Below are 26706 nucleotides of genomic sequence, written 5' to 3'. Positions count from 1 at the left end.
GTCCGTTGAACCTGAGGCAGAACCCAGAGGCAATTTCTCTACCGATCCTGTTCAAATCCAGATCAGGACAAAATCTTCAGTCACTCGGTGCCTAGTTTCAGTTTGATACAGAACAAATTCCGACGTTTTGCGTTTCTGAATACGAGACGTGTTTACGTAAATCGTTTACGTAATCCTACTCGAGCGGCGCACTCGTGATTGCAGCCTCTCATATCTGACGGTGAACACTGTAGACGAACGATACAGTGACACGCGCCACTCGCGTGCAGTCGCACGTGGGGCAGGTGCTGGTCGCGGCGACGTCACGAGGCCGCAGCCGCAGCCGCCGCCGCCGTCCGGCATAAAAGCGGCGGTCCAGGAGGCGCGGGCCCACACTCCAGGCTCCAGCAGCTGACGGGGCGCTTCGTGTCCAGAGCTCGCTTCGTGACGTCACTTCTCTCCGTCTCTGAGGTGAGTGGAGGCTCTCCCCCACAGTTTGCTCACGTAGCGGGGCTGCCCCGGCCTGCCAGTCGGTAATTCCTCTCTCTCCATCAGATTCGACCAGGTCGGTATGGGGCAGCCTTGAAATGCAGCAACACACACCGTAGTTTCCGTCAGGCTGCTGCCTGCGAGAGGTTCGTAGTCACGTTGTCCAAGTTTTGCAGCAGCCTTATACTTTCTTAGCTGGCGCCCACAGTATTTCAGCTGTTTCGTTTATCACCACTTGTTTATGCTTTCAAAACTGAAAAGTATATGTTTTGACTTGAATAAGGACTCGAGAAAATAAAAGGTAGTAAATTACAGTAGATCAGTTCGCACTATTGTAGTCTGCGAATGTAAGCACGGACAAAAAAGTCAAGAACCTCACGTCTCACTTACGTAGAGACGAACGACTAGCTGCTGTTTTGAGTTCTGCCACTTACACACATATTCCAAGTGGACTGGATTTCAGCGCTACTCACTGCTACATGGCTGGAAAAAAAAAAACTGCCAGTTGATGACAGGACTCAATATGTCACTGTGTGTACAAACAAACTTGACAGAGTTGCAGACATAGAGGCAGCATCTCGTATTATAATTCTATATGGAAACATGGCTCGTAGATGCATGGACAATCAATAGGCACGTCTTAAAACACGTCGACACAGTGACTTCAGCCCCATTAACAGAACAGTATTTCGTTCGCTTCAAAGCTGTAAATCGACTTACGAGATGCTGTTCACGGATCAGAAGTCTGCAGTTCACGTGGAACCCTCCGTAAATCTCTGTGCAGCACTGCGTTACAGATGACGGTCCCACGCTAACGTAGAGGTGCTGCTGCTCCTGTACAGTTGTCCACTCGCTGAGACATCAGAACAAACAAGTCTTTCCTGCATTACCGGCATTTGTCTCGCAATGAGGCATAACACTGCAGTCGGCCGCGTGTTTGAGATGACGAACGGGAAAGCTCTCGACAGGTAAAAGAACCACTAGTTAGCCTTTCAGCACCAATGATGTGGCACCAACATAGGCAGAAGATTATTGCCGTATCCTTTTTACATTTAACCATCAGGAAACTGAGTGACAAAAACTTAAAAGGGAGAAAGCAATGTTTATTTAGCACAAATGAAGAGGTATACGTATTTCTGTTGACATTTTTAATACACATCAGCATAATGCTCAAGTGGCTCGGACGATGTTGTTTTAAACAGGCATCTTGAAGTATCTACGCCGTAGTCGTCAATACGAATTTTTCCGATTGTTGACTTTATTTGTTTGACTGAAATTTTGAGATTTATTGCAGTAAAGACACTGTGTTACAGCACTGTAAATTAATTGTGCTTTCTCATTTCTCTGTCTAATGCATTTTACAATACGTGGGTAGGATAGTCCTCTTAAAAAGTAGTATTGGCTGTGAAAGGTTGAAACCATGCATGTCGAGAAGTCGTAGTAGTTGGTAATACTAACAAGGCCAGTAAGAAGGTGAAGATTAAGCCGAAAGGCAGCACGCCCCACACAACAGGTGACAGGAACACACATATCATGAATGCTGATGTGATACATGAGAAACGTTGAAATGACAATATATGATACACAAAATTAGTAATGAGAGCAGATAGAGGTATCTTGTTACAATACAATTATTTAGTTCCCCATTCCGGACTGTGGGCAATGACTCTCTTGTCTTCTTCTTCTTGTCGTTCTTCTTCTTCTTCTCTTTCTTCTTTCCTCCTCACTGCGAACAGTAATTCTTCAGTCCTGAAGGCTGTCCTCACCGTCTGTATCTTTTATAACTTGATCCATGTACTTCAGTTGTGGCCTTTCTGGGATTTCCCTTCCATGACACATAATTGTTAGGATCCCCTAATTTCTCAGTAGGTAATTAACAATTGGACTTTTATTTCTACAGTAGTGTTCCTTAAATTAGTCTTTCCTCTCACAATCTTTGAGCCGTCATCATTTGCTACTCAGTCATGTGTTTGATTTTCAGGATGAACCTGTGCTACGGCACCTCTCACTAATTCTGTCTTGTGCTTCCCCCAGCCCATCGACTCCATGTCTCGCACCCACACAGTACCACACTACGTAACCATGCTGTCAGAAGCCTTCTTCTGATTTGTGGGCAGTAACCTTTAGAGACTAACATGTTTTCTCTATAGCAATTACCTTCGTCTCGGGACTTTGTGCTTCCCATTTCTTCTTTGCTTCTTACAAGTGTAGTGACGTTACTTCAAAAGTAAGTGAGTAAACTCGTAGCAGTAGCCTGTCGCATACATGTAACCAAATATTTGTTTCTTCTCCTTTGGTACAAAAAGTTAACTTTCATTTACAATGATATATTTTGATATTATACACCTTACCTTTCCCGTTTATTTATCCACTGTACTTAACATGAAATGCTATCTTGCTCACTTTCACGTAAAATATCTCTATTCTCAGCATATCTACTCATTTGCCATGCTATACTACACCTATCGCCAGTTGCTCACTGACTGTCGTAAATGCTGCCATTTTATATCCACGCTTGCCACACTCCTTTCTGCTGTCGGTGTCCTGTCTTACACTGTGGCATTGTGACATCAGTTACAAAACGACAGCGCATGTGGTAGTTGAAAGAAAGGCGTATTCTCTATGGCTCGCTCTGAAAAATCACTCTATGCATAGGTGGCTGTTGTCATGTTGCAATGTGTCAGAAGGGTTGAGGAGAAGCCGCAGACCGACTGCACGTCCTACCCAGAGGAAGTACACTACTGGCCATTCAAATTGCTACACCACGAAGATGAGGTGCTACAGACGCGAAATTTAACTGACAGGAAGAAGATGCTATGATACGCAAATGATTAGCTTTTCAGAGCATTCACACAAGATTGGCGACACCTACAACGTGCTGACATGAGGAAAGTTTCCAACCGATTTCTCATACACAAACAGCAGTTGACCGGCGTTGCCTGGTGAAACGTTGTTGTGATGGCTCGTGTAAGGAGGAGAAATGCGTACCATCACGTTTGCGACTTTGATAAAGGTCCGGTTGTAGCCTATCGCGATTGCAGTTTATCGTATCGCGACATTGCTGCTCGCGTTGGTCGACGTCCAATGACTGTTAGCGGAATATGGAATCGGTGGGTTCAGGAGGGTAATACGGAACGCCGTGCTGGATCCCAACGGCCTCGTATCAGTCGAGATGACAGGCATCTTATCCGCACGGCTGTAACGGATCGTGCAGCCACGTCTCGATCCCTGAGTCAACAGATGGGGACGTTTTCAAGACAACAAGCATCTTCACGAACAGTTCGACGACGTTTGCAGCAGCAGGGACTATCAGCTCGGAGACTGTGGCTGCGGTTACCCTTCACGCTGCATCACAGACAGGAGCGCCTGCGATGGTGTACTCAACGACGAACCTGGGTTCACGAATGGCAAAACGTCATTCTTTCGGATGAATCCAGGTTTTGTGTACAGCATCGTGATGGTCGCATCGGTGTTTGGCGACATCGAAGTGAACGCACATTGGAAGCGTAGCCGGCCGCGGTGGCCGTGCGGTTCTGGCGCTGCAGTCCGGAACCGCGGGACTGGTACGGTCGCAGGTTCGAATCGTGCCTCGGGCATGGGTGTGTGTGATGTCCTTAGGTTAGTTAGGTTTAAGTAGTTCTAAGTTCTAGGGGACTTATGACCTAAGATGTTGAGTCCCATAGTGCTCAGAGCCATTTGAACCATTTTTTTTGGAAGCATGTATTCGTCATCGCCATACTGGCATATGACGCGCGTGATGCTATGGGGTGCCATTGGTTACACGTTTCGGTCACCTATTGTTCGCATTGACAGCACTTTGAACAGTGGACGCTACATTTCAGGTGTGTTATGACCCGTGGCTCTACCCTTCATTCGATCCCTGCGAAACCCTACATTTCAGCAGGATAATGCACGACCTCATGTTGCAGGTCCTGTACGGGCCTTTGTGGATACGGAAAACGTTCGACTGCTGCCCTGGTCAGCACATTCTGCAGATCTGTCACCAATTGAAAACGTCTGGTCAATGGCGACCGAGCAACTGGCTCGTCACAATACGCCAGTCACTACTCTTGATGAACTGTGGTATCGTGTTGAAGCTGCATAGGCAGCTGTACCCGTACACGCCATCTGAGCTCTCTTTGACTCAATGCCCAGGCGTACCGAGGCCGTTATTACGGCCAGAGGTGGTTGTTCTGGGTACTGGTTTGTCAGGATCTATGCACCCAAATTGCGTGAAAATGTAATCACGTGTCAGTTCTAGTATAATATATTTGTCCAACGAATACCCATTTATCATCTGCATTTCTTCTTGGTGTAGCAGTTTTAATGGCCAGTAGTGTATTTGGCGGCAAGGCAGCTCAGTCCTTAGAACCAGGAGATCGGTCGGGTGTGTGCACAAAGTCTGGCAAGGGGACACACTGTGCTATACCAGTTAAGAGCAGAGTAACACGAGTCCTAAAGTAGCGTTGGTTACCTAAACGAGTGGAGAAATGAGAATGGTAACTCTTTGAATAAAGTAGTACCATAGCTCTTTCTGGCTTTGTTTGTATTTTTCTAGAACTCCGTGTCAGATAATACATCACTGTAGAAAAAAATAAAAGTAAAACTAAACGAGGTCTCTATTCTCTGTGAGACTTGACATGCGAAGTATTTGTGCCGAAACAAATAGGAAGTTGTTAGAAGATTATTGTTCAACATTTAGAGCTGTGTACCGGTGGGAGCAGTCTGAGGCAGTTGGAATTCGCTTGCGACGATCAACGTTGACCGACTGTCGCTTGACAGATGTCCGCCTGTACGTCGTAGAAGTCCCGGGGGCTCTGTACGAGGACAGCAGGCTGACGAGCGCACTGTGTTGCAGAATCAGCAGCGATGGCAGCCAGGGAGGAGGTGGAGCTGGGCGACCTGCTGGACGCGGGTGACGGCGCCGTCGTCACCCTGGTGGCGGGGGAGACGCGGCTGGCTGCCCACAGGGCGGTCCTCGAGAAGAGGAGCCCAGTGTTCAGGTCAATGCTCGGCAGCAACGACGCAGAAGTCAACGTGGAGAACGTGGAGGGCGCGGTGCTGCGGCAGCTGCTCTCCTACGCGTACACCCTCCGGGTCCCGCAGCAGGTGTGCAGCGTGGCCCCCCAGCTGCTGGCGGCCGCCGACACCTACCAGTTGTCAGATCTGAAGGACGCGTGCGAGCGGCGAGCGGTCGCGGAGCTGGCGCTGGAGAACGCGGCGGCTCTGGGGGTGCTCGCACTGAGGCACTCCTGCCCCAGGCTCCGGCAGGCTGCCGTTGCGCTAATTAAGGACAACCCCCGGAAGGTGATGATGTCGCAGAGCTGGGAAGATACAAAGGCCAGGTACCCACACCACCTGGTGGACTTAATGGCGCTGATTATGGAGTCACCAGCAGAAAAGAGGTGAGCACGAGCGAGGTGTTCACCTGTTCTCCCAAATCTGTCTATATATCTTACTATAACCCTACATCGATTACTGTATCGCCACATCCTTTCCTGAATAGTGTCCTTTATTGACAGCTATGGAACCCGTGTGCTGTTTCTTCACCTTCTCGAAACAGGTTCATCAGATCTCCTTATCAAACCACATACACTCCTAGAAATGGAAAAAAGAACACATTGACACCGGTGTCTCAGACCCACCATACTTGTTCCGGACACTGCGAGAGGGCTGTACAAGCAATGATCACACGCACGCCACAGCGGACACACCAGGAACCGCGGTGTTGGCCGTCGAATGGCGCTAGCTGCGCAGCATTTGTGCACCGCCGCCGTCAGTGTCAGCCAGTTTGCCGTGGCATACGGAGCTCCATCGCAGTCTTTAACACTGGTAGCATGCCGCGACAGCGTGGCCGTGAACCGTATGTGCAGTTGACGGACTTTGAGCGAGGGCGTATAGTGGGCATGCGGGAGGCCGGGTGGACGTACCGCCGAATTGCTCAACACGTGGGGCGTGAGGTCTCCACAGTACATCGATGTTGTCGCCAGTGGTCGGCGGAAGGTGCACGTGCCCGTCGACCTGGGACCAGACCGCAGCGACGCACGGATGCACGCCAAGACCGTAGGATCCTGCGCAGTGCCGTAGGGGACCGCACCGCCACTTCCCAGCAAATTAGGGACACTGTTGCTCCTGGGGTATCGGCGAGGACCATTCGCAACCGTCTCCATGAAGCTGGGCTACGGTCCCGCACACCGTTAGGCCGTCTTCCGCTCACGCCCCAACATCGTGCAGCCCGCCTCCAGTGGTGTCGCGACAGGCGTGAATGGGGGGACGAATGGAGACGTGTCGTCTTCAGCGATGAGAGTCGCTTCTGCCTTGGTGCCAATGATGGTCGTATGCGTGTTTGGCGCCGTGCAGGTGAGCGCCACAATCAGGACTGCATACGACCTAGGCACACAGGGCCAACACCCGGCATCATGGTGTGGGGAGCGATCTCCTACAGTGGCCGTACACCACTGGTGATCGTCGAGGGGACACTGAATAGTGCACGGTACATCCAAACCGTCATCGAACCCATCGTTCTACCATTCCTAGACCGGCAAGGGAACTTGCTGTTCCAACAGGACAATGCACGTCCGCATGTATCCCGTGCCACCCAACGTGCTCTAGAAGGTGTAAGTCAACTACCCTGGCCAGCAAGATCTCCGGATCTGTCCCCCATTGAGCATGTTTGGGACTGGATGAAGCGTCGTCTCACGCGGTCTGCACGTCCAGCACGAACGCTGGTCCAACTGAGGCGCCAGGTGGAAATGGCATGGCAAGCCGTTCCACAGGACTACATCCAGCATCTCTACGATCGTCTCCATGGGAGAATAGCAGCCTGCATTGCTGCGAAAGGTGGATATACACTGTACTAGTGCCGACATTGTGCATGCTCTGTTGCCTGTGTCTATGTGCCTGTGGTTCTGTCAGTGTGATCATGTGATGTATCTGACCCCAGGAATGTGTCAATAAAGTTTCCCCTTCCTGGGACAATGAATTCACGGTGTTCTTATTTCAATTTCCAGGAGTGTAGATAAGCAGCTAAATTGACAAGGAAAATCACAGAGGTGACATCTTTTTGCATCTACATAATATGTTGTGTCATCTAAGCAATGCGTCCTTATTTGCATCGATAAGTTCTGTTAAAATGGATGTAATAGCAATTGTTATGTAGGTTTTGCAATCAAGTGTCTCTGCGAAGGGCTGATTAACTGTACACAAAGGATGAGCCATCTCCGGTGCTGGCACAAAGGTGTGCTGCTCGATGCAGAATGAGACGGAGTGACGTGTTGGGCTGCATCGAGGACGGCCGAGTGCTCGCTCCCCGTTACGGACTCCTGTGTTGTCAGCTGCAATCCTGTATACAAAACCTGACACTCACCACATAGCGGAGATCCTGAGTCACACACAGGCACAACAAAAATACTCTCATAGTTAAACCTTTCGGTCATGGGCCTTCGTCAACAATAGTCACACACACACACACACACACACACACACACACACACACACACACACGGAAATGCAACTCACGCGCACGACTGCAGTCTCAGGCAACTCAAACCACATTGTTAAATTCCATCCTGGATTTTCCGTTGTTTGATTTGTATACGAGAATTAGAATTTCAAGTTGTTTGACGCCTCAGTTTCTGTGATCATGCATAAATAGAAGTTAAAGGGGAGGAGGAAGAGTGCCAGCCATTGCCAGCGCCAGGAATACTGCAGTTCGAGGAGAGCAGCAACTTTTTGTTATAGCTTTGCATTTCTGGTGCTGCAATGCCACATCACTATTGGCCACCGTAAACCCAAGTAGCAGCACAGCCGACGTTCACAGAAAGCGTTATTCCGACTTCGGTAGTAGAACTATGTGTGTTCAAGATTTCTCTTTCACTTTTTTTAGTATGTATGTGGAATACCGATGCAAAGTCAGTGCCAGACTCGGTTTATTCTTCCCAAGCAGTACCAGGGAAATTACTGAAAACATCTAAGAAGTATACCAGGTTGCTGGATGCAGAATGTAGTTATCGTTCAGGGCACATCCAGTGGACGATGTGGCTGGAGCAGACGTGCAGGTTGATCCAGCTGGTCGCTCCTCACACAACCTGTGACCGCCCGGCAGGACCAGTACTCGCAACTCTTACAGGCACTTCCGCAACAGCCTGTACCTTTGCCCCAGGTTTTCTTCCCCTTCCTGGTCAGTTGTGGTGTAGTTCGATACAATCCGTTCTGTGCCACACAGAGAACGGGTGTAGTTAGTCAAAACGCTGTACTAGCTTCCTGCAGTAGCAGTGGACAAACTTGTGCCCCACCCACCTTGCTTGTAGTTGTCTGTGGCGTTACTGCAGTCTGTCCAGCGTATGCTGCGCTGTTTCCTTCCCGTTACGACACGTCCTGTGACCTTCCCCATGCAGTCTATTGTAGTTACCGGTCCATTTCTAACAAGCTGAAAACACATCGTCACCTTTCTGTGCCGTTTGTCTGAATTTCGTTTCGTGTTTGGTTCAAAACCTGCTGTACCCATGTTTAGCTTCCGCCTCCTGCAGCCCAAGTCCTGACAAATCAGATGCCAGCTCCTTAAACAGCACTGGATGATCACAGTGTAATATCAAGAACGAATGAAAGTTACTGCTATTGTAATTTCTGTGAGACTGTTGTTATAATGTATTCAAACTGTGTCGCCCAGTAGTTGTCGTATCGCTGCAGCATGACTTTTCATTCGTGTTTCGTTTTGAACAACCTGTCGTTGGGTATGCTAAGGTGTACTTGCGGGGAACACACGACAAGTAGTAAGTAAACAGACTGTCTCGCCAGCGAGTCAACTACCTTAGCTAACCCAGTAGTGTCCCGGGCAGTGTGTGCCGTGCTGCCACTGCAGAGAGCAGCAGGCAGTCAGCAGCCCCCCCGTGTGCACGCGCCCGCCCACGCAGTGCTCCTGCTTGCAGCCCGCCGGCCACCACAGGGGGCGGGCCCACACCCGCCAACCCCCGCCGGGCCCGTGGCCGTCGCGGCCGCACTGCCCCCGCAGCTGCGCCGCCCGCGGCTGCCCCGCACGCACCCCCGCCACCTGGCGACGCAGCCACCTCTCGCCTGCGGTGAGTTGCGCCATTCCACGTTCACAAGTTCTTCACTCATACTGCCGCTTCATTGGCGTGTCGACCAAATGTTATACAAGAAAAAAAAAAAAGAAAAAAAGCAAACAGAACAATTAAAAAAAAATTTTTTTTGGTGACACTGACTTTACGTTTTCTGAAAAAATTATTTCCTTGTTTGTTGGTGTGTTTAATGTAGTTGCCGCTTTCGATTGTGTTCGTACATGTTACAAATTACCCCTGAACGAAATGGGTGTGACAACAGGGTTCCAGTGCTTTCCCATTCAACAAAACCTAGAGGCTATATGAATGAATCATTGCGTACACAGCTGTATGGACGGTATCAGGAAAAAGAAATGTTGAAGGAAGGACAAGCAGAATTACAAGTATGAGGCTCAAAAACGGGATATCAACCCCAGGCGTGTGGTTACGGCTTGTTTTGTGCGCGTGTTTAGACACTTTCAATTTCCTTTAAATAGCTTTCTTGCACACTTCCCTACTAGCGACCACTGAAAATCTTAATACAAAGCAAGTATGTGAAAACCCATGGTGGTTCTGTTTAGAAGTTGCGGCTGGTGGAAACATCAGCCACAGCGAAAGCTGGAGTCAGGTGTGAAGGCAGGCACAGGTGGCGAGCCACAGCCACAGCTACGGCGCTCGTGCTCGCGGTAAGCCCGACATCCGGTCAGTTCTGGTGGTGGTGGTGGTTGTTAGTGTTTAACGTCCCGTCGACAACGAGGTCATTAGAGACGGAGCGCAAGCTCGGGTTAGGGAAGGATTGGGAAGGAAATCGGCCGTGCCCTTTCAAAGGAACCATCCCAGCATTTGCCTGAAACGATTTAGGGAAATCACGGAAAACCTAAATCAGGATGGCCGGAGACGGGATTGAACCGTCGTCCTCCCGAATGTGACCGGTCAGTTCTCTTGTGGGTGTGGCTGAGCCGAGGCGTCTCTACGTCTACGTCTACGTCTACGTGGATGCTCTGCGAATCACACTAAAGTGCGTGGCGGATGGCTCTTCGAACCACCTTCATAATAACTACAATGAGCAGAGTTTTCTTTAAAACACCAAAGTATGCTTCTGTGACTGATACACAAATTTTTATTACTGATATAAATTTTTCAGTCTGCGCAACAGTCACCCACACTATCAGCTCGTTTTTCTTATTATTATTTAAGTAAACAGATTATGGGAAAAATTAGATTAAACGAAAGGAAAGTAAGATTAAACTTCTATACTTATTTTAAAATTCATCAACGTTCAATAAAACGGATAACACATGTTAAGTCTGTCTCAAAGCTGGTGGCTTATTAACTGTCGTAAATTAATTAAGAAAAGTGTTACTCAGAGAGGCCTGAATTAGGAGAAAAGTAATTTCTATAGAATAGCAAACAGAAAGAATGGGAAACAGGATGGGATGTCGCATTGAAACGAGCACACAAAGATAGTTCAAGGGTACACAAAAAAGGAACTCACCCATAACCAATCCATTGTATTTATGTAAGGAGATTCCGCTCCTCGCATAGTCGTGTTCCCAATGGATAACCACAGATTGGTATTGCAAGTTAAAACAAAGATCACATCGTTCGATATAATCCCAATCTTACCAAAATGCTCTATAACAATCTTTCTAGAAATTGTGAAATAGGAAAACTGCCCACAGTAGCGATTAATTAAGTTTAATAGGCGACATATTATCCAAAAAAGCAGCTGAGGGCTACTTTTGTTAGTACAGCCCATGCTGCACGTGCACAAGTACATTTATAGGAAATATGTAATTCCACAGCGATTGTAATGATGAAATCAAGTCCAAACACATTACTTAGAGAAAACTTCCGAACTGCGTTAATAACGCCATGGTATTGACCTGATGGCTCTATTAATTTGAAGAAATTTCAAAGAAAGAAAACCTTACACCCACATGAAAACACACTTGTACACACATTCACTTTCCTTTATTGGAGTGGAAACAAAGCAACTACCGGAATAAAGTCGGAAACCAACACTGAAATCGCACTGCATCGCGGTTTAAAACAATATAAAAAACATTTTCGATATAAATCTGTAAGAAATGTAATTAATATGTCAGTTAGACTCAAAACTTAAGAATCCTGTTCTGCTTCAGACTCACTAAACACGCGCTTACCCGGAGATGTTATCACACGAGAAACTGCACGCAGACTGACCAGCGTGGGCGCCGTGCTAGGGTGTCAGACAGATGCAGCAGGAAGTGACCAGAGGGCTGCCCTCCTTGACCAGCATGGCAAGGGATGGACAGAACCACACCAAGGAGGAAAACCTCTTTGTGTTAGGAATCGTATCTACCTACTCACCCGTTGGTACTTCTGTTCTCTAGCAGACACAACTTCTCTGCTACCACCGAGCATGCAGCTACAAACACTCACACTCAGTCTTCCTCCCACACCATAAGCGAAGGAGATGACAATATCTTAAGAACATCACATACACTATGTAAAGGGCGCGGATGTGGGTTTCATGGGAAGCTCTGTGTGATAAGAATTAGGCCTGCTCACACTGTGCCTCTGTGTGTGCAGCCCACCAGCCGCTGCACAGCTGAGGCCCACCACCACCACCACCACCACCACCACCGCCGCCGCCGCCGCCACCACTGCCGGCACAACCCGCCAGACTCCTGCTGCTGCTGCTGCACCGCCCACGACTCCTGCACCTGATGACGCCACTGTCTCTCGCTTGCGGTGAGTTCCCTCACCACACACACACACACACACACACACACACACACACACACACACACACACACACACACGACCATTCTGTGGTAGATAAGATTTAAATGCCGAAAAGCAAAGTGTAAATGCAGAGTCTAGAGTTAATGACGGTCAGCAAAGCGAACGTGGCACTAAAATCAGAACAATACAGTCAGATGAATAATGGGGCTGTATCGACATGATAGGAGGTTGTATCGTGAGAGAGAGAGTCATTAAGAATAGGTTGGTAGGGAAAGTAGTGAGTTATTGCCAACAGTTCAGTGATTTATTCTCATGCAGCGACTGTCAGCGATAAGTCACGCGCATACGCCAACACACAGAAAATCTGGTGACAAGGAGCGACTGTGATTGCACTGAATGTGTGACTATGTCAAAAGAGGTAAACGTCCAGCACTCTTGGCATATTGGAATGGTCTAACAGGGGTCAGATAAACACATGTTTGTGAGACCATTTGGGGTGGTTGGCAGCACTGAGACAGGACAAAAAGAAAAACAATTATTTGCCATAAAATTTCTGCTAATAAACAACAAATATGCTCGTCAAGCAGCAAAGAGAAGCAAATGTCGGCAGAGCGTCAGCTCGTCAGGGTGTGGACGACTTTGGTCGACCCGCCGCAGTATGGAGTAACAGCCAGTCCCAGTAACAACACACATGCGAAGCAGAAACTCTGCCTGCTGTTGACCATGTTTCTGTCTGTCTGACCAACAAGTTTAGAGTGCTGTGACCGCCCAGAGCCCACAATTACTTGTGCTGTGCACTCCTATCTCTGTCCTGCCCTACAGGTTTTACCCTCTACAGCTACCTCTAGCACCATGGCAGTTGACCTCTGATGGCTTCACATGCGAACCTATTACGCTGACCCTTGTACATGTCACGGTTTTCCACATATTGTTACCCTCACCTATTCTGGAGCGACGTTTCAGTGTTCCTCTGGTATGAGTTCACCTAATTTCAACATCCTCCAATAGCACCGCATTTAGGATGCTTCGATTTCCTTCTCGTTTTTTCCCGTAATCCACGATTCATTTTCATACAGTTCTTTGTTACAAACATACATTCAGAGGTTTCTTCCCCAGTTAAGGACTATCTTTTGTACCAATAGCCTTGTTTTAGGAGGAATGTCCTGTTTTCGTGTGCCAGATAACTTTTTATAACAACCTCGCCTTGTCCCTAAGTGTAAATACGCTTCGCACATAGCAGAATCCCTGCAATTTGTCAGCTTCGTGGTCCTTAATTCTGATGTAAACTTTGCCATCAATGCTATTTCCGCCACTCCCCAATATTTTCCTCTTTCTTCTGTTCATTAATCCTAATTCAGTGATCATTCGACTATTTATTACATTCACCAACTGCAGTGATTCTTTCTCATTTTCAGTGATAGAAATATCGCCAGGAAATTTTATCAACGAAATGCTTTTTACCCTCAGTTTTAATTAAATTCCTGGAAGTTTCTTCAGTTCCACCAACGATTCTTTAGTGTTCAGACTGAATATTTGTGGAGACTACCAGCATCGCTGTCTTTCACCATCTTTAATCAAAGCACCAATCCTTCCTGATTACTGTACATATTCTGTGTTATCTGCTGTTCCCTATGTCTTATACCTATTTTTTTTTAAGTTTCGTACACTTTCACTATTTCACATTGTCAAACGTCATTTAAAGATCTACAGATCCAATAAAGATCTCCATTTTTCTTACACATTCCTTCCACTATCAGGTCGAAGGTCTGATAGGCCTCTCTCGATCCTTTACTCCAAATTTAGCGTCCTCGAACAGATCCTCAGTTTTACCTTCGATTCTTCTGCGTGTTATAATTATTCTTGTTAGTAATTTGGATTAATGAGCTGTTTAGCTCACTGGGCGAAAGCTGTCGCAATATCGACCCTTGCTCGCCTCTGTAGTGTTTGGATGGTGTGTTTCTGGCAGTCTGTTGTTACGACTCCTGTCTCATGGATCCTACAGACAAAACTGAATTGTCGTTTGATTTTCACCTTCCCAAATGGTCATGTAAGTTCCAAGGGAATGTTAACTAACCGTTCCACCTTGTTTGTGTGCAAGTTTTCCAGAGCTTTGTGAAATTATGAGTGTAATGGCCAGTCCCACACGTTTTCCAATTCGGCTTCCATCTCTTCTTCTGTCACGTTATATGTTAGTTCCTCCCACTCAAAGAGGTCTTTAACGTACTATGTTCTGCCACCTGCTCTCTCTTGCGCATTTAAAACACTCTTTGTGTGGTCATCCTTGCATTTAATTTCACTGAAGGTTGTTCCGACTTTTGCATGTGCTGAATGCGTCCTTCCTATGTTCCTTTCCTTTTCGATTTCTTCTAATTCTTCCTGCAGTCATCCTACTTTTACTTCCCTCAAATTTCCGACTGATCTCATTTCAACACTGTGACCTCAGACTTAGTTCCTGGAGTGGCAGAGAATCGTCCTGACGCATTTACTTGATATTTTCCTGTCGTTACCATTGAACATTCTGAATGGTCGTTAAATAAGGGATGGTATAGATTAGAAGATTTATGTTTCCGAGTGCAGAAAGCTCGTTCCAAGCTGAAACTACAGCCACTTTAACCTTTTACACCGAAAATTATCCAACTTGACCCCCATGGGGTCAAGGAGCGAGCTACATGTGATGGTTCTCCGATAGCTCGGGGGTGAAGCATTAACCCTTCAAAGGGCTGACTGTGTTAGATGCAGGCTGAAATCTCGCTGGAAAGAATTTTTTATTTCTTCTGTAACAAAGTTATCCTCAGGCAGACCCACAACCAGTTAAGAAGTTCTTAGAAAACATCTACACACAAGTTTTTTTCCTAAATTGATTCAGTGTACTGTAGGTCTAAAAGTGAAAAAAACCTATGGATTTGAAAACGTAGTTGCTGTTGTTTCGTCTTCTCCAGAGATAATTTCTAGCTTTTTCTTAAATGCAGAAACAAGTGTAGTCACTCAACTGGGGCACTGAATAACTTGTTAACTTGAGTTCGTTATGTGTGTGCACCCACTGCTACTTTTCCACACATACTTTCGTGGTAGTCCTGTGACACAACTTCATTGTGACTGTGGGCTGAACATTGTCAAAGCCTCCTTTTGTGCAGGAAGGGCACAATATCTCGCCTACTCACGACTATTTATGGGCGTTTGTGCTATGGGAACGTTGTTTTACTCTAGAATATTTTTCTTGTAAGGTTAACATGGTAAGTTGCAATACGTTCGCGTTACTACAAAGTATACCTCATTGTTTTCTTTTCTATGTTTACTGAACACTACAGCTAAATGTAAGAAATAGCATTAGGAATGTAGTCTCCCCAATTATCTAATGTTATCAAATTTGCATAGTATGCATTAGATTGTTTCATTTTCTTAACACTTTTTTAATGCTTTTTCTTTGGTCATTGATGAGATTTCCTTGTACTGTGTGTTTTTCTGATTGGAAACATTGTGTTATTCGCACCTTATGAAAAGTGTTTTGTAATCGGTGTTACACTGTCTTTGGTGATGCCAAGGACCGTATCTGTAAGGGAAAGCGCTTTAAGTGAATGGTATTAAAAATAAAGTTATTAAGTCACAATGTAAATAGTGTCTACATCTACATCTACATCCATACTCCGCAAGCCACCTGACGGTGTGTGGCGGAGGGTACCTCGAGTACCTCTATCGGTTCTCAATTCTATTCCAGTCTCATATTGTTCGTGTAAAGAAGGATTGTCGGTATGCCTCTGTGTGGGCTCTAATCTCTCTGATTTTATCCTCACGGTCTCTTCGAGAGATATACGTAGGAGGGAGCAATATACTGCTTGACTCTTCAGTGAAGGTTATGTTCTCGAAACTCCAACAAAAGCCCGTACCGAGCTACTGAGCGTCTCTCCTGCAGAGTCTTCCACTGGAGTTTATCTATCATCTCCGTAACGCTTTCGCGATTACTAAATGATCCTGTAACGAAGCGCGCTGCTCTCCGTTGGATCTTCTCTATATCCTCTATCAACCCTATCTGGTACGGATCCCACACTGCTGAGCAGTATTCAAGCAGAGGGCGAACAAGTGTACTGTAACCTACTTCCTTTGTTTTCGGATTGAATTTCCTTAGGATTCCTCCAATGAATCTCAGTCTGGCATCTGCTCTACCGGCGATTAATTTCATATGGTCATTCCATTTTAAATCACTCCTAATGCCTACTCCCAGATAATTTATGGAATTATCTGCTTCCAGTTGCTGACCTGCTATGTTGTAGCTAAATAATATGGTATCTTTCTTTCTATGTATTCGCAGCACATTACACTTGTCTACATTGAGATTAAATTGCCATTCCCTGCACCATGCGTCAATTCGTTGTGCTAAAAAAGCGAATCACTCCTGGTGAATGAGCTGCATCTCTGCAGCACAAGTTTTACCCATACCACGTGAAACAGCAGCAAGATTTCTGTCAGCTACGAGTCATTTTCTAACTCGTGGTAATATTTTTAAGATAAAGTTTGACACGTTTACCATCTCAGGCGGAAACGGGGGGGATTAAACCTCACCGACTTTGGGAGAAAGTCAGAAACTATATTCGTGTGTTCCACACACGACATGGGGAAGAAGACACACACGACCCTCACGCCGCACTTGCCAGACGAAATTACTCCCACTGTCTGGAATCCACCCACAGATGTACGGCACGTCGCCAATGGCTTTTATCATTTTGAACAATTTTGATTCGAACTCAGTTATACTGAAACCAGAGTTGGCCGTCGAATGTGGTAAAAGTCAAGAATATGTGCGTGGAATTAATGAGAAGCAAAAGCGGAAACGTGACTGTACAAAAGTAGCCGCACTACAGCTGGAGGGCCATCTGGACAAACGTCGGCACCCCTCACCTACCAACGAGTGTGAAAACTACTCGGTAGAGGGCAGTAAACAGGAAAGTAGCAACCAAAGCGAGACTTGAGGCGGTCCACCTGGGTGGTCGGCAGCACGTGAGAGAATCACGACCTGACAGCAGGCGAGGTTTGTACGCGCTCAAGTGAAGGGCATCTGGTGAGTTATCGGACAATTGTTGGCCACAATAGCACGAACTCTGTTGCCAGTACCTTGCCTTCCAATTGTTTTGAATCGTAGCGACGTGCCGTGTGAATAAAGGAATGCTGTAAACTGGCTAAGAGGACAGACAACGCACCACCTGCCAGCAGAGGGAAGCGAGGCGGGCGGGCGCTGGGTGGGTCGCCGCACGCACGCCGGCCACAAGCGGGCCACGGGGCGGCGCGTTCGTCGCTGAGGCGGGAAACTGCGAGAGGAACTCCGCAACATGCTTCAGTGCATACAGTTACTTGGTACAGTGTGCAAAGTGAATAGAAAAAGGCGTAAACGCAAGAACAACATAATAAATCGTCCTTAAGCTCTTTTGAGTTAAACGGTGTTTCTTACTGACTTATTTATTTTTAAGGAAACAGAAATCTAATTTGAAATACGTAGGTCAGAAGCACTCTATTTTGTGTTGAAGGAATCTCGGAGGAAAAGCTGGTCCTCACGACAGAACACATGCTAGTTTTCAGTACACTTTATTTTACTTCATTCTGTATGTGAAAAATCCTTTTAACCAGAAGCGACTGCACTGGTTTCTGCTGTTCTGCGTTACGTTCATCGTCACCCGCTGTATCAGGAATCGCAGCACGGAGCTTCCAGCGCGTGCAGTGCTCAGGGATGGCAGAAGACCAGCTTTCCAAAGGGGCCTCGGGAACCGAGGCATTGGGCGAGTTACAAGATGTTGAGAAATAAATCGGAAAGCAAACCATCGTGAACACGGAACTTGGAAGGCGTCGCTCTCAGCTGAGTTAGTTTGTGTGCAAAGACGGTCTTTCAGATGAAGTGCTAAAAATAAAAAAAATTAGAAATAAAAAAAATAAAAAATAATGCGCGAAAATAGCGCAGCGACTCGCTGACAGGTATGGGGGGAGGCGTCGTGGCCAGACCTCGGAATGGTTAAAAAATTAAATGAAAGGAAAGGGGTTAAGGGCGCGAGTTTCTAGTCTGCATGTAGTGGATTCGAATACCGCAACTCGCATGAATTTTAATTCGTGGTAATAGTTGCTAGTTAGGAAAAAGTTGAAATGATTCTTGCTACATATGGTGAAGGTCTGGGTTCGTTTCTCACATCCGGCAATCATTTTTAACAAGCAAAAGCAGCATCTCTCCCACCTCTGGTAGCCTGGAGGAGAGTCGCTACAGGTTGGGTCCTGACAGAGGCGGAAGTCACGCCGGGTCGAAACTCTGTCACCAGTCACCTTTCTTGAGCGATATCTTTCTAAATCAATGAGCCAATTGCTGTACAAGGCCGCAGCGCACTTGACTCTTACTGTATTCGAGCCTGAGACGTGGAAAATATTGACGATGGACTGGAATTCGAACTCAGATCTCCCTTTTCGTCAAGTTTGATCACTTTCACATGATGCATTTCCACTGCTTCATTGTCTCCACTTGTCTGCAAACTCATAGAGACATTCACAAGAGACACATCCCTGGGTTGGAACCCTGGCATGTCACTTTAAGTTGCAACACATGCACACCAAAATACATGTGAGAAGTTATTCTGATTTTACCGATTCTCTGGGCTTTGTTAACAATAATGGTGGTACTGGTTTCGAGTACCAAGTCAGACGGGCAGCTTTTCGTCGTGTCGTATCAGTTTCAAACATGCCACTCCTAGCTACTGGTGAAAGAGAAAATAGTACAGTCAACGTATCTTTGTATGTAGTCAACAAGGATGTGTCTAGGGTTCCATTCCTAGTTGGCAGAAAATTTTCATCATTGTATTTAAAATTATGACATGTCCACATTTCGCTGCTCAACGTCTACGCATGACTAAAAGTCAGTGTCGATAGGTGTTGGTTTCGAATGCTCGTTACACAAAACACTTTCGTCTCCTGGTTTCAGTTTGTCATCTCATTGCCGGTTAAAAATGACGATTTCTGACGTTTCATTGTGCTTAGTTAACCATCCGATCAAGTGCTGCGTTCGAATCTCCGGGAAACATGAAACTTTATGGCAGATCATTTCGAGTTTCAAGTTGCACACTCTTTGTTACTTGTGACTGTAACCGTACTTGAGATATTCCTTCTTTACTTGTTAGATTGCATTCCCGGATAGTAGCGCAGTGAGAAAACTTTCGTCGTGTCATTTAAAGGAGGATGCTGCTTTGTGAGGTTTCATTTACTGCAATAAATTTGAATATGCAAGCGTAATGGCTGTGTAATGTCCAATAACACGTTTCCTGGTATTTGCATCATCGAAGTGTCAGTTTGCATGTAAACCGATAATCACACAGAGCAGTTGCCTCTTGTGGCCTCATGCAGTGAACATTTTGTACAGGCAAAGACTGTACCGAAAACAGAGCAGAGGAACAATGTTACGAGGACTGATTACAAATCAGGCGAAGCACAATTCAGATCTTTCCATAAAGTTTCTGGCGTGCAGCCGCATAAATTCAGCCTCTTCTCCTAATATTTCGGCCGAACACCGTCCCGTCATCCCCAGAACGAGGCGTGGTGACTGACGCTGCCGCACCTGGTCCGTCCTTTTAAACCCGAGGACCGAACCACTGAATTCATGCGGCTGCACGCCAGAAACTTTATGGAACAGTCCTTACGCCGCAACAACATCAAGATGGACGACAACTGAGGTCGTTCAGATGATTTTGAGCATGATAGCACATGTTAAACACATGTGCGTATGCTATCAGGGTATAAATCTGACACACACACAGTTTTTCATGTAGGTGGAGTTGCCACTTTGGTGTTTGTTATCTCTCACATGTTTTGAATAAATTCTTGTCTGTGTGTCAGAAAGTTTCAGTGTTTGGTGAGGCTGAATGAAGAGCACTGCCGGCAACTGCACTGAAATTATTTTGCCTGCATATCAGGAAAGTGTCTCTTTGAAGACCAGGAGACGGGACTCTTCTTGTGTGTGACGTCTGGCAGTGAAGCTGCAGACAGAGGCCAGTGTCAGCTGCAAGAAGCCTGTCCTGTGGTGGAGGTGAGCGACTGGTTAGGTGTAGCGTCCCGAGAGCAGAGGAGCTGACTTGCAGGAATGAGTGTGACAAAGTGTGGTAATGAAATTCTTTCAGACGTTGTATAATGCTATTTGTAATGGACGGTGAATGAAGATTTTCTTATGAGGGGGATAGAACAGATTTGCTGTAGTTTAATACATACACACAAAATTGCGCACTGTTTTGTACTGTGGGAGGGGGAATACGGTAGGTTTGTTTCAGGACAGATTTGTATTCGCAACAGTTGTTTCCTCGTGTGGCTGTTTTCCTCATTCTGTGTGCTGTGTGTTTGTAGCAGAGAGTGGCAGTTTGTGTGTTTTGTGCAGGAGCCTCTCTGCAGAGGAGAGGGACAGGAGGCTGGTCCAGGCGGCTGAGGAGGGGGCAGTGGGGGAGCTGAGGGCGCTGATCGCCGCAGGGGCCGACGTGGGGGCGACGGTGTGGGGGTGGACCGCCCTGCACTGGGCAGCGGGCAGGGGAGACGTCGAGGCGGCGAGGCTGCTGGTGGGGGCGGGGGCGGCGGTGGACGCCAGGACTGACGGTGGGTGGACGCCGCTGCATTACGCGGCACTCAATGGCCGCGCAGAAGTGGCGGCTGCGCTGCTCGTCGCGGGGGCCGACAGGGGGGCCACAGATGGTAAGGGGCGGACAGCGCTGGACCTCGCCAGGCGGCACAACCACAGGCGGCTGGTGGAGATGCTGTCATGAGGCAGCCAGTCCAGCGAAGTCTGTGCAAAAAAACAGGAACTGAAAGAATCTGTAGGAGAGCAATATTCATAATTTTTTAAATAAAGATCCAAAAAACTCAATCCCATTGTGACTCACTAATTTCAGCCCTCCTCGAGTAACATACAGCACACAAATACTCAAAGCAATGCTGTAGCAAAACCCAGACAACGCCAGATAACAGCAAAATAATTCAGGTAACAACGGACAATCCTTCTCTCACGAAAAATGTCTCGAGTACACTTCCAGACAAAACATGGCAAAAGTCAACAGTTCACTGTGAACAAACACAACTGCTCTATAATATCTGATCGCTGAAAAGTATTTCACACCAGTCAGCAAGGTGCTGCATCAGACTATTCTAATTTGCAACATACCGAGATTGACGCTATATCAGTTCTATCACCAGAATTTTCGCTCCTGACATCAGACTCAATTTACTTCTCCACATTCAGCAAACATCCTACTCTACCGTACCTGTTGTGTTTAATAACAATGACATATTAGTAGCAGTATTCACACTACATAATGCGACTATCATCTGGAACCATACAGTCAGTCTACATTTAACTAAACACAATCAGACCACAACATGACACGCATACAAAATGTGAAGGAAATCCTCTCTATCTGGTACTGTTGTCTCTACTTGACGTAAATGATTGCAACGAGCAAAGTAATCCTAGTTGTATTGGAGACAGAACACCGAGGCCCGAGTTTCAGCACACGAAAGCAGTTTCGCAACGACGCACACGAGTCTCCACACTCATCGGTCACAACGGCACAGCTGAGACGGTGACGCAAGTCGTGCAACTACAGGTAATAAAACTACACTTACTTTGACTCGTACAATACATCGAGTAAATAAGTGTAGTGGAGAGTGTATACGCCTGTCAGCTCAGCTGCTGTCGCCTCACTCCACTCCCTGCGGCCGCAGCTGACGCAGCTCGCCGCTCCCCGCCAGTCCGTGGCTCCTGCCGCAGCTGTCAGCGGCCTCTCTGCTTGTGAGGCGCCAGCAGGCAAACGGCAGAACAGTCCGTGAGGCCGTCACTCACACTTCACTCACAAAGAGTACTGACAAGGCGCAGAAGAAATGCCCAGACACAACATTGCCTTCACGAATCTTTTCTACAGTAAAATTTCTCCGAGACCTTCGCTATTAACGTCTACACTGTAGCAAGATTCGTCGTTTCCCACAAGCTCTTGGACCGGAGAATCGTGTTCGCTTACGTAGTTCCACGGGAAACGGAATGTGTCCGTGTTGCATGTGCCTGCACGCGGTACAGTCAAGTTCCCTACAGCTGTGTAATAACGTGGCATTTAGATGAAAACTGTTCCTCGAGCTATGGTTTAAATCGTCCCCTGCTGCTTCATCAACAAAGCGTTTTCTTCTACCTTGCCGTTTCTCTCCGTCATCAATCATTACATTCACTTCACGTGATATTCCAATATTTTCTGCTATTTCGCAACTTTCTGCGTAGTGTCCCAACATTTCTCAGCTGATTTAATTCTTCCACGAGACTCTTACTACTACTACTACTTGAAACATACGTTTCTCCAGTTTGAAGTACAACTTTACGTATGTTTATTGCAGCCAATAATTTGAAATACTTATGAATGCTGCTTAGTTCAATGTGTTGCTCCCGCAGTCCAGGTTATTAGCAAGTTCAACCGCCCATTGTAATCATGGCAAATCCTCGTCAAATGAATGCGTGGCACCTACCCACACAGACCCTCTCGTTGCCGATATTTTCTTTTAAAACCTTCCATAGCTGCCACTTTCAATTTAAATGAGTTTCTTAGAAACAGCAGTTGTACTGGAGACAGAGGAGAAACGTCATGGGGAAGTATCGCACTTAACTCGAGTGCTTCTTTTTGCCGCGTCTTCCCCACATGTGGCACATGTAAGCTGACGTTTCGTGGCTCTGTGTGCAACTACGACTTCCACATCAGACACAATCTTACACGCCTCCGCCGTGATATTAAACGCTCTTTGTGGGGGTAACAGAGAGCCATGTTGTGCATCTCGCCGAAAGTTCGGCACGCGCCTGACGCCCTCCACCTGGTGCTGCCTGCTACTGCGGCTCACTGGAACGGCACAGCACGCCACAGCAGAGGGGAAACAGCCCAGAACTCCGTCCCCTTTCCTCGTATCGTCAAACACGCCTGAATTCACTGCTCATATCGCTCAATAACCGGACGCCAAATAGTCTGAAACGTGTTCCTGTTTAAACTCGTGTATGTAAACGTCTGGTTGGTATCTGAGAAACTGGTAAAATTTATGTTGATATGTAGAAAGGTTAATCTCAGAGCAGGGCAGCAAAACTGTTTTAAAATTTAATTTTGATCGGAAGTATGTGAAGCACACGCTACACGATGCGAAATCCAGTCTAGCCACCACGTCAAACAACTCGCCTGCGAGAGAGCATGGCGTTTTCAATGAAACTTACAAATGCTATTTGATTGCAAACAAATGACTCAGGTTAAAATGTTGGCCCTGAATGTTGTTAATGTTTATCTTCAGCCTCGCAAAGAATCACTGCACCAGAAGTTTTGCGGTAATTACAGAGATAATGAACACAAAATTTTACGCATCCAACTTTGTCTTAAAACTCTTTGGAAACTCACAAGGTAACACCTGTCTCAGATCATCTACCGATTTGAAACCTCTGAAGTGATGTACTTTCACAGATATATCCCGACAATTACACTATCTGACAGTGGGCAGTGGTAATTAAATATGTTGGCCTACCTCTGAGAACGGAATGTTTGTTTCTTCTGCAACCTATTTAGTATTAATACAATGACAGAACTGTCAAAAACCAAAAAAGAGGAACTGAAGTTAACGACTGACAGATGAGAGAAAGGTTCCAAGTATAACTATGCTTCACTAAGCCACAACAGCAACACACCCTTCCATGAATTACTCACAACCACGCATGTCAGCACACTCCCTGGTGCGACGCGCCTACACACCACGAGTGAAATACTTAAAACGACTCACCACGCAGGAACTGGAGAATTTATTGTGATTTCGCGCGCTGCGTTGGTAGCTACAGTGCTGTGCTATAATGCAAAACACATTGTCCACCTTGCCTCCATGATTGTTTACATCGTTTCATATTTTAAATATTTTGTGTTATGTTATTAGTTTTGGGGTAATTTCTACATTTCGTGTTTTTACTGATACGTCTGTGGTTGACAGCCTCCAGCTGTTCCAGCAAATATCTCTCCAGAACTGAGTCTGATTGCAGTGCTGGACGACCCACAACCTACATGAGAAAATAATTACGAAATATTATCAGTCCTGTATATGTTTACTTACAGCTGCACAGTAAAGGCTGATATTAGGAAAATACTTTGTTTTTCTCGCATCTCCAGTTATAGAACAGTTCTTACATGTTGCGACAATCTCTAGGAGACTACAGAACAATCAGGTGAAGAAAGGTTCAACCGTAATTTCGTAACTGTAATGTAATTCAAATGGTGCAACGAATATCTAATTGTGCAAAAAATGTCTTAGAGCTGAAGTGGAAAAATAATTAAGATAATCGGTGTTGAGCGCACCGCCATCGAATAAAATGGAAAAATCTACAAAGTAATGGAGCTAAATAACTACAAATATTCCATAGTTTAGTTTTAGACCTCTTTCCTTTGGCAGATTCTTAAAATACAACGTTGTGTGTATGTTTTCACCTCTGCAACTGAATGAAGCGCAGAAAACTGGAGGTTGTCCCATAACGAAACTGCGGAACATCATTTCTCAGCGGTTCTATAATTACTTGTTTTGTGATGCTAAATCCAAATTTCGTGTTTGGTGCATTGTAGGAGATCGGCTTCACAACGAAAGTTCTCACATATTTTCACTCTTTTCTCAGATTTTCGTCCGTTTCACGAAGACTATGCGTTTCTCGGAGTTGAAAACCCTGCACAAAATTACAGTAGCCAAGGTCTTCTACAAAACGCACCAATCAGTTGGGATTTTCTGACAACGAGCGCTGACGGCGCTAGAGCGCGCTGAAAAACGGCGACTGCCGAAAATTCGGAACGCTCCTTTAACAGCCTTCGTCTGTTGTTCTCTGCTATTCCGGCACACTGCAACGCCACGGCACGCTTCAGCAGAGGGGAAACAGCCCAGAACTCCATCAGCGTTCTTCCCATCACCAAACAACGGCATTCACCGCATACATCTGGTGACGAAAGTAACGTCATATCTTTTGAAATGTGTTCGTATTTATTTAAACTCTTGGTTTTAAGTGTATGGCTGGTACCTGAGAAATTGTTGAAATTTATTTTGATATGGAAATACCAGGGTGTATACGACTCGGGGCAACCGGGAAATCCGGGAAAATCCCGGGAATTTTTTCATCCGGGAGAAAACCGGGAAAAACCCGGGAATTTTTCTGAATCCCGGGAATTTTTAATTGTTTTAGCTTTCAGTGAAATTTTTGTAGTTTTGATTGCAGAATTGATTCTCTAGCAAAGAATGTTATTGTATCCTGCTACTGGAGAATGATAATGCAGCAGTAAAATATAAACGAGAGGGAAAAAATAAAACTTTAGTGGCAAAGGAAATGTGCAATTTACAACAACAAAACACTATTAAATTTAAGGAATCGGGAAGACTGTACTTGAGACGAAGGGCCGAAAGAAGGGGACATTCCACCAGTATGTGGGACATCGTCAGTCTGGCTCCACAACCACATTGCGTGGGTGGGTCGTGATGGAGCGAACAATGGGTGAGCCGCGTATGACCAATGCGTAAACGGCGTAAAGTAATGGACTGTCCGAGAGGAGTCGAAAGAAGAGCGTCAAACTGCAGTAGACCCCATGATTGTGCGGAGTTCATTGCTATGAGTAGTAGTGCTCCAAATGGCATTCCACTTTTGGGCGAAGAGAGATTTGACGTAGATGCCCATATCCGCAGCTGGAATCGTGAAAGAGAATGGGGTGGGGGGGTGGGTGGGGGTGTTGAGTATCTGCTTCTCCAGCCAACGGTCAGCCAGCTCATGCCATGGGATGCCCGCGTGAGTTGGGGCCCACAGAAAGGCGACTCTGCCTTAACGTATGCAGTCATGTAATATTTTGTCAAATGTAATATCTTGTATAGACACCTTTTATTAACCTAACACGTTCCACATCATTACGAAGTGTCGTATTCATGATCTATGTAACAAGTACTAATCTAATCTAATCGAAAAAAATTCCCCAATTTTCCTGGATTTCCCTGTTAAAAATACACCTTCTCCCTGGTGAAAACACGCGTTTTCCGTGTTAATTGAGTATATTTTCACTAATCAATCCTTGTAATGGTTATGGTTTTATACACGGGCATAGAATTTCCTGGCACTTTAGAAAACGAAACTCGGGGTAAATATCTTTAACGTACAGCAACATATACGCTGCGTATTTTCGTATTACGAAAGTATACACTGGAATTCCACCAAACACCGCATGCTACTTTCCGAATCATTGAAATCGAGATTGCGATGCGCTTTTGTAGGCCAGTCACAGCTCATGTCACGTGATCTCGCCTCGAGACGGCAGCGGATATTCAGAGCATAGGACACGTGATGTAGTCAGCCAACAGCAACGTCACTTAAGTAGCACGAACACATAAACAGCGAAAGTTAATAGTTTAAATTAATATACATGGTGTTGCTACAATA

At 46.2% G+C, this 26706-nt stretch overlaps 1 protein-coding gene across 1 annotated transcript; it reads left to right on the top strand.

Annotated features, from left to right (window-relative positions):
* Positions 1–3395: 3395 nt before the first annotated feature.
* On the top strand, positions 3396–21019 carry LOC126108152 (protein maternal effect lethal 26-like). The gene is made up of 4 exons (XM_049913396.1): positions 3396–5873; positions 9396–9545; positions 20641–20783; positions 20898–21019. Exons 1-4 carry the CDS (start codon positions 5338–5340, stop codon positions 21017–21019), a joined length of 951 nt encoding a protein of 316 aa, XP_049769353.1. The 5' UTR covers positions 3396–5337.
* Positions 21020–26706: the final 5687 nt, after the last annotated feature.

This window comes from Schistocerca cancellata, chromosome 11 (assembly GCF_023864275.1).
Source record: "Schistocerca cancellata isolate TAMUIC-IGC-003103 chromosome 11, iqSchCanc2.1, whole genome shotgun sequence".
NCBI classification, from domain to species: domain Eukaryota; kingdom Metazoa; phylum Arthropoda; class Insecta; order Orthoptera; family Acrididae; genus Schistocerca; species Schistocerca cancellata.
Note: the sequence above shows the minus strand (reverse complement) of the source record. Positions and strands in the feature narration are given on the sequence as shown.

Bases quoted from the DNA above. Each gene is read 5' to 3' on its own strand.
- LOC126108152 (XM_049913396.1), top strand. From the start codon at position 5,338: ATGGCAGCCAGGGAGGAGGTGGAGCTGGGCGACCTGCTGGACGCGGGT. The intron at 5,874-9,395 runs GTGAGCACGAGC...TCCTGCTTGCAG, and splicing joins GAGTCACCAGCAGAAAAGAG to CCCGCCGGCCACCACAGGGG. The intron at 9,546-20,640 runs GTGAGTTGCGCC...TGTTTTGTGCAG, and splicing joins GCAGCCACCTCTCGCCTGCG to GAGCCTCTCTGCAGAGGAGA.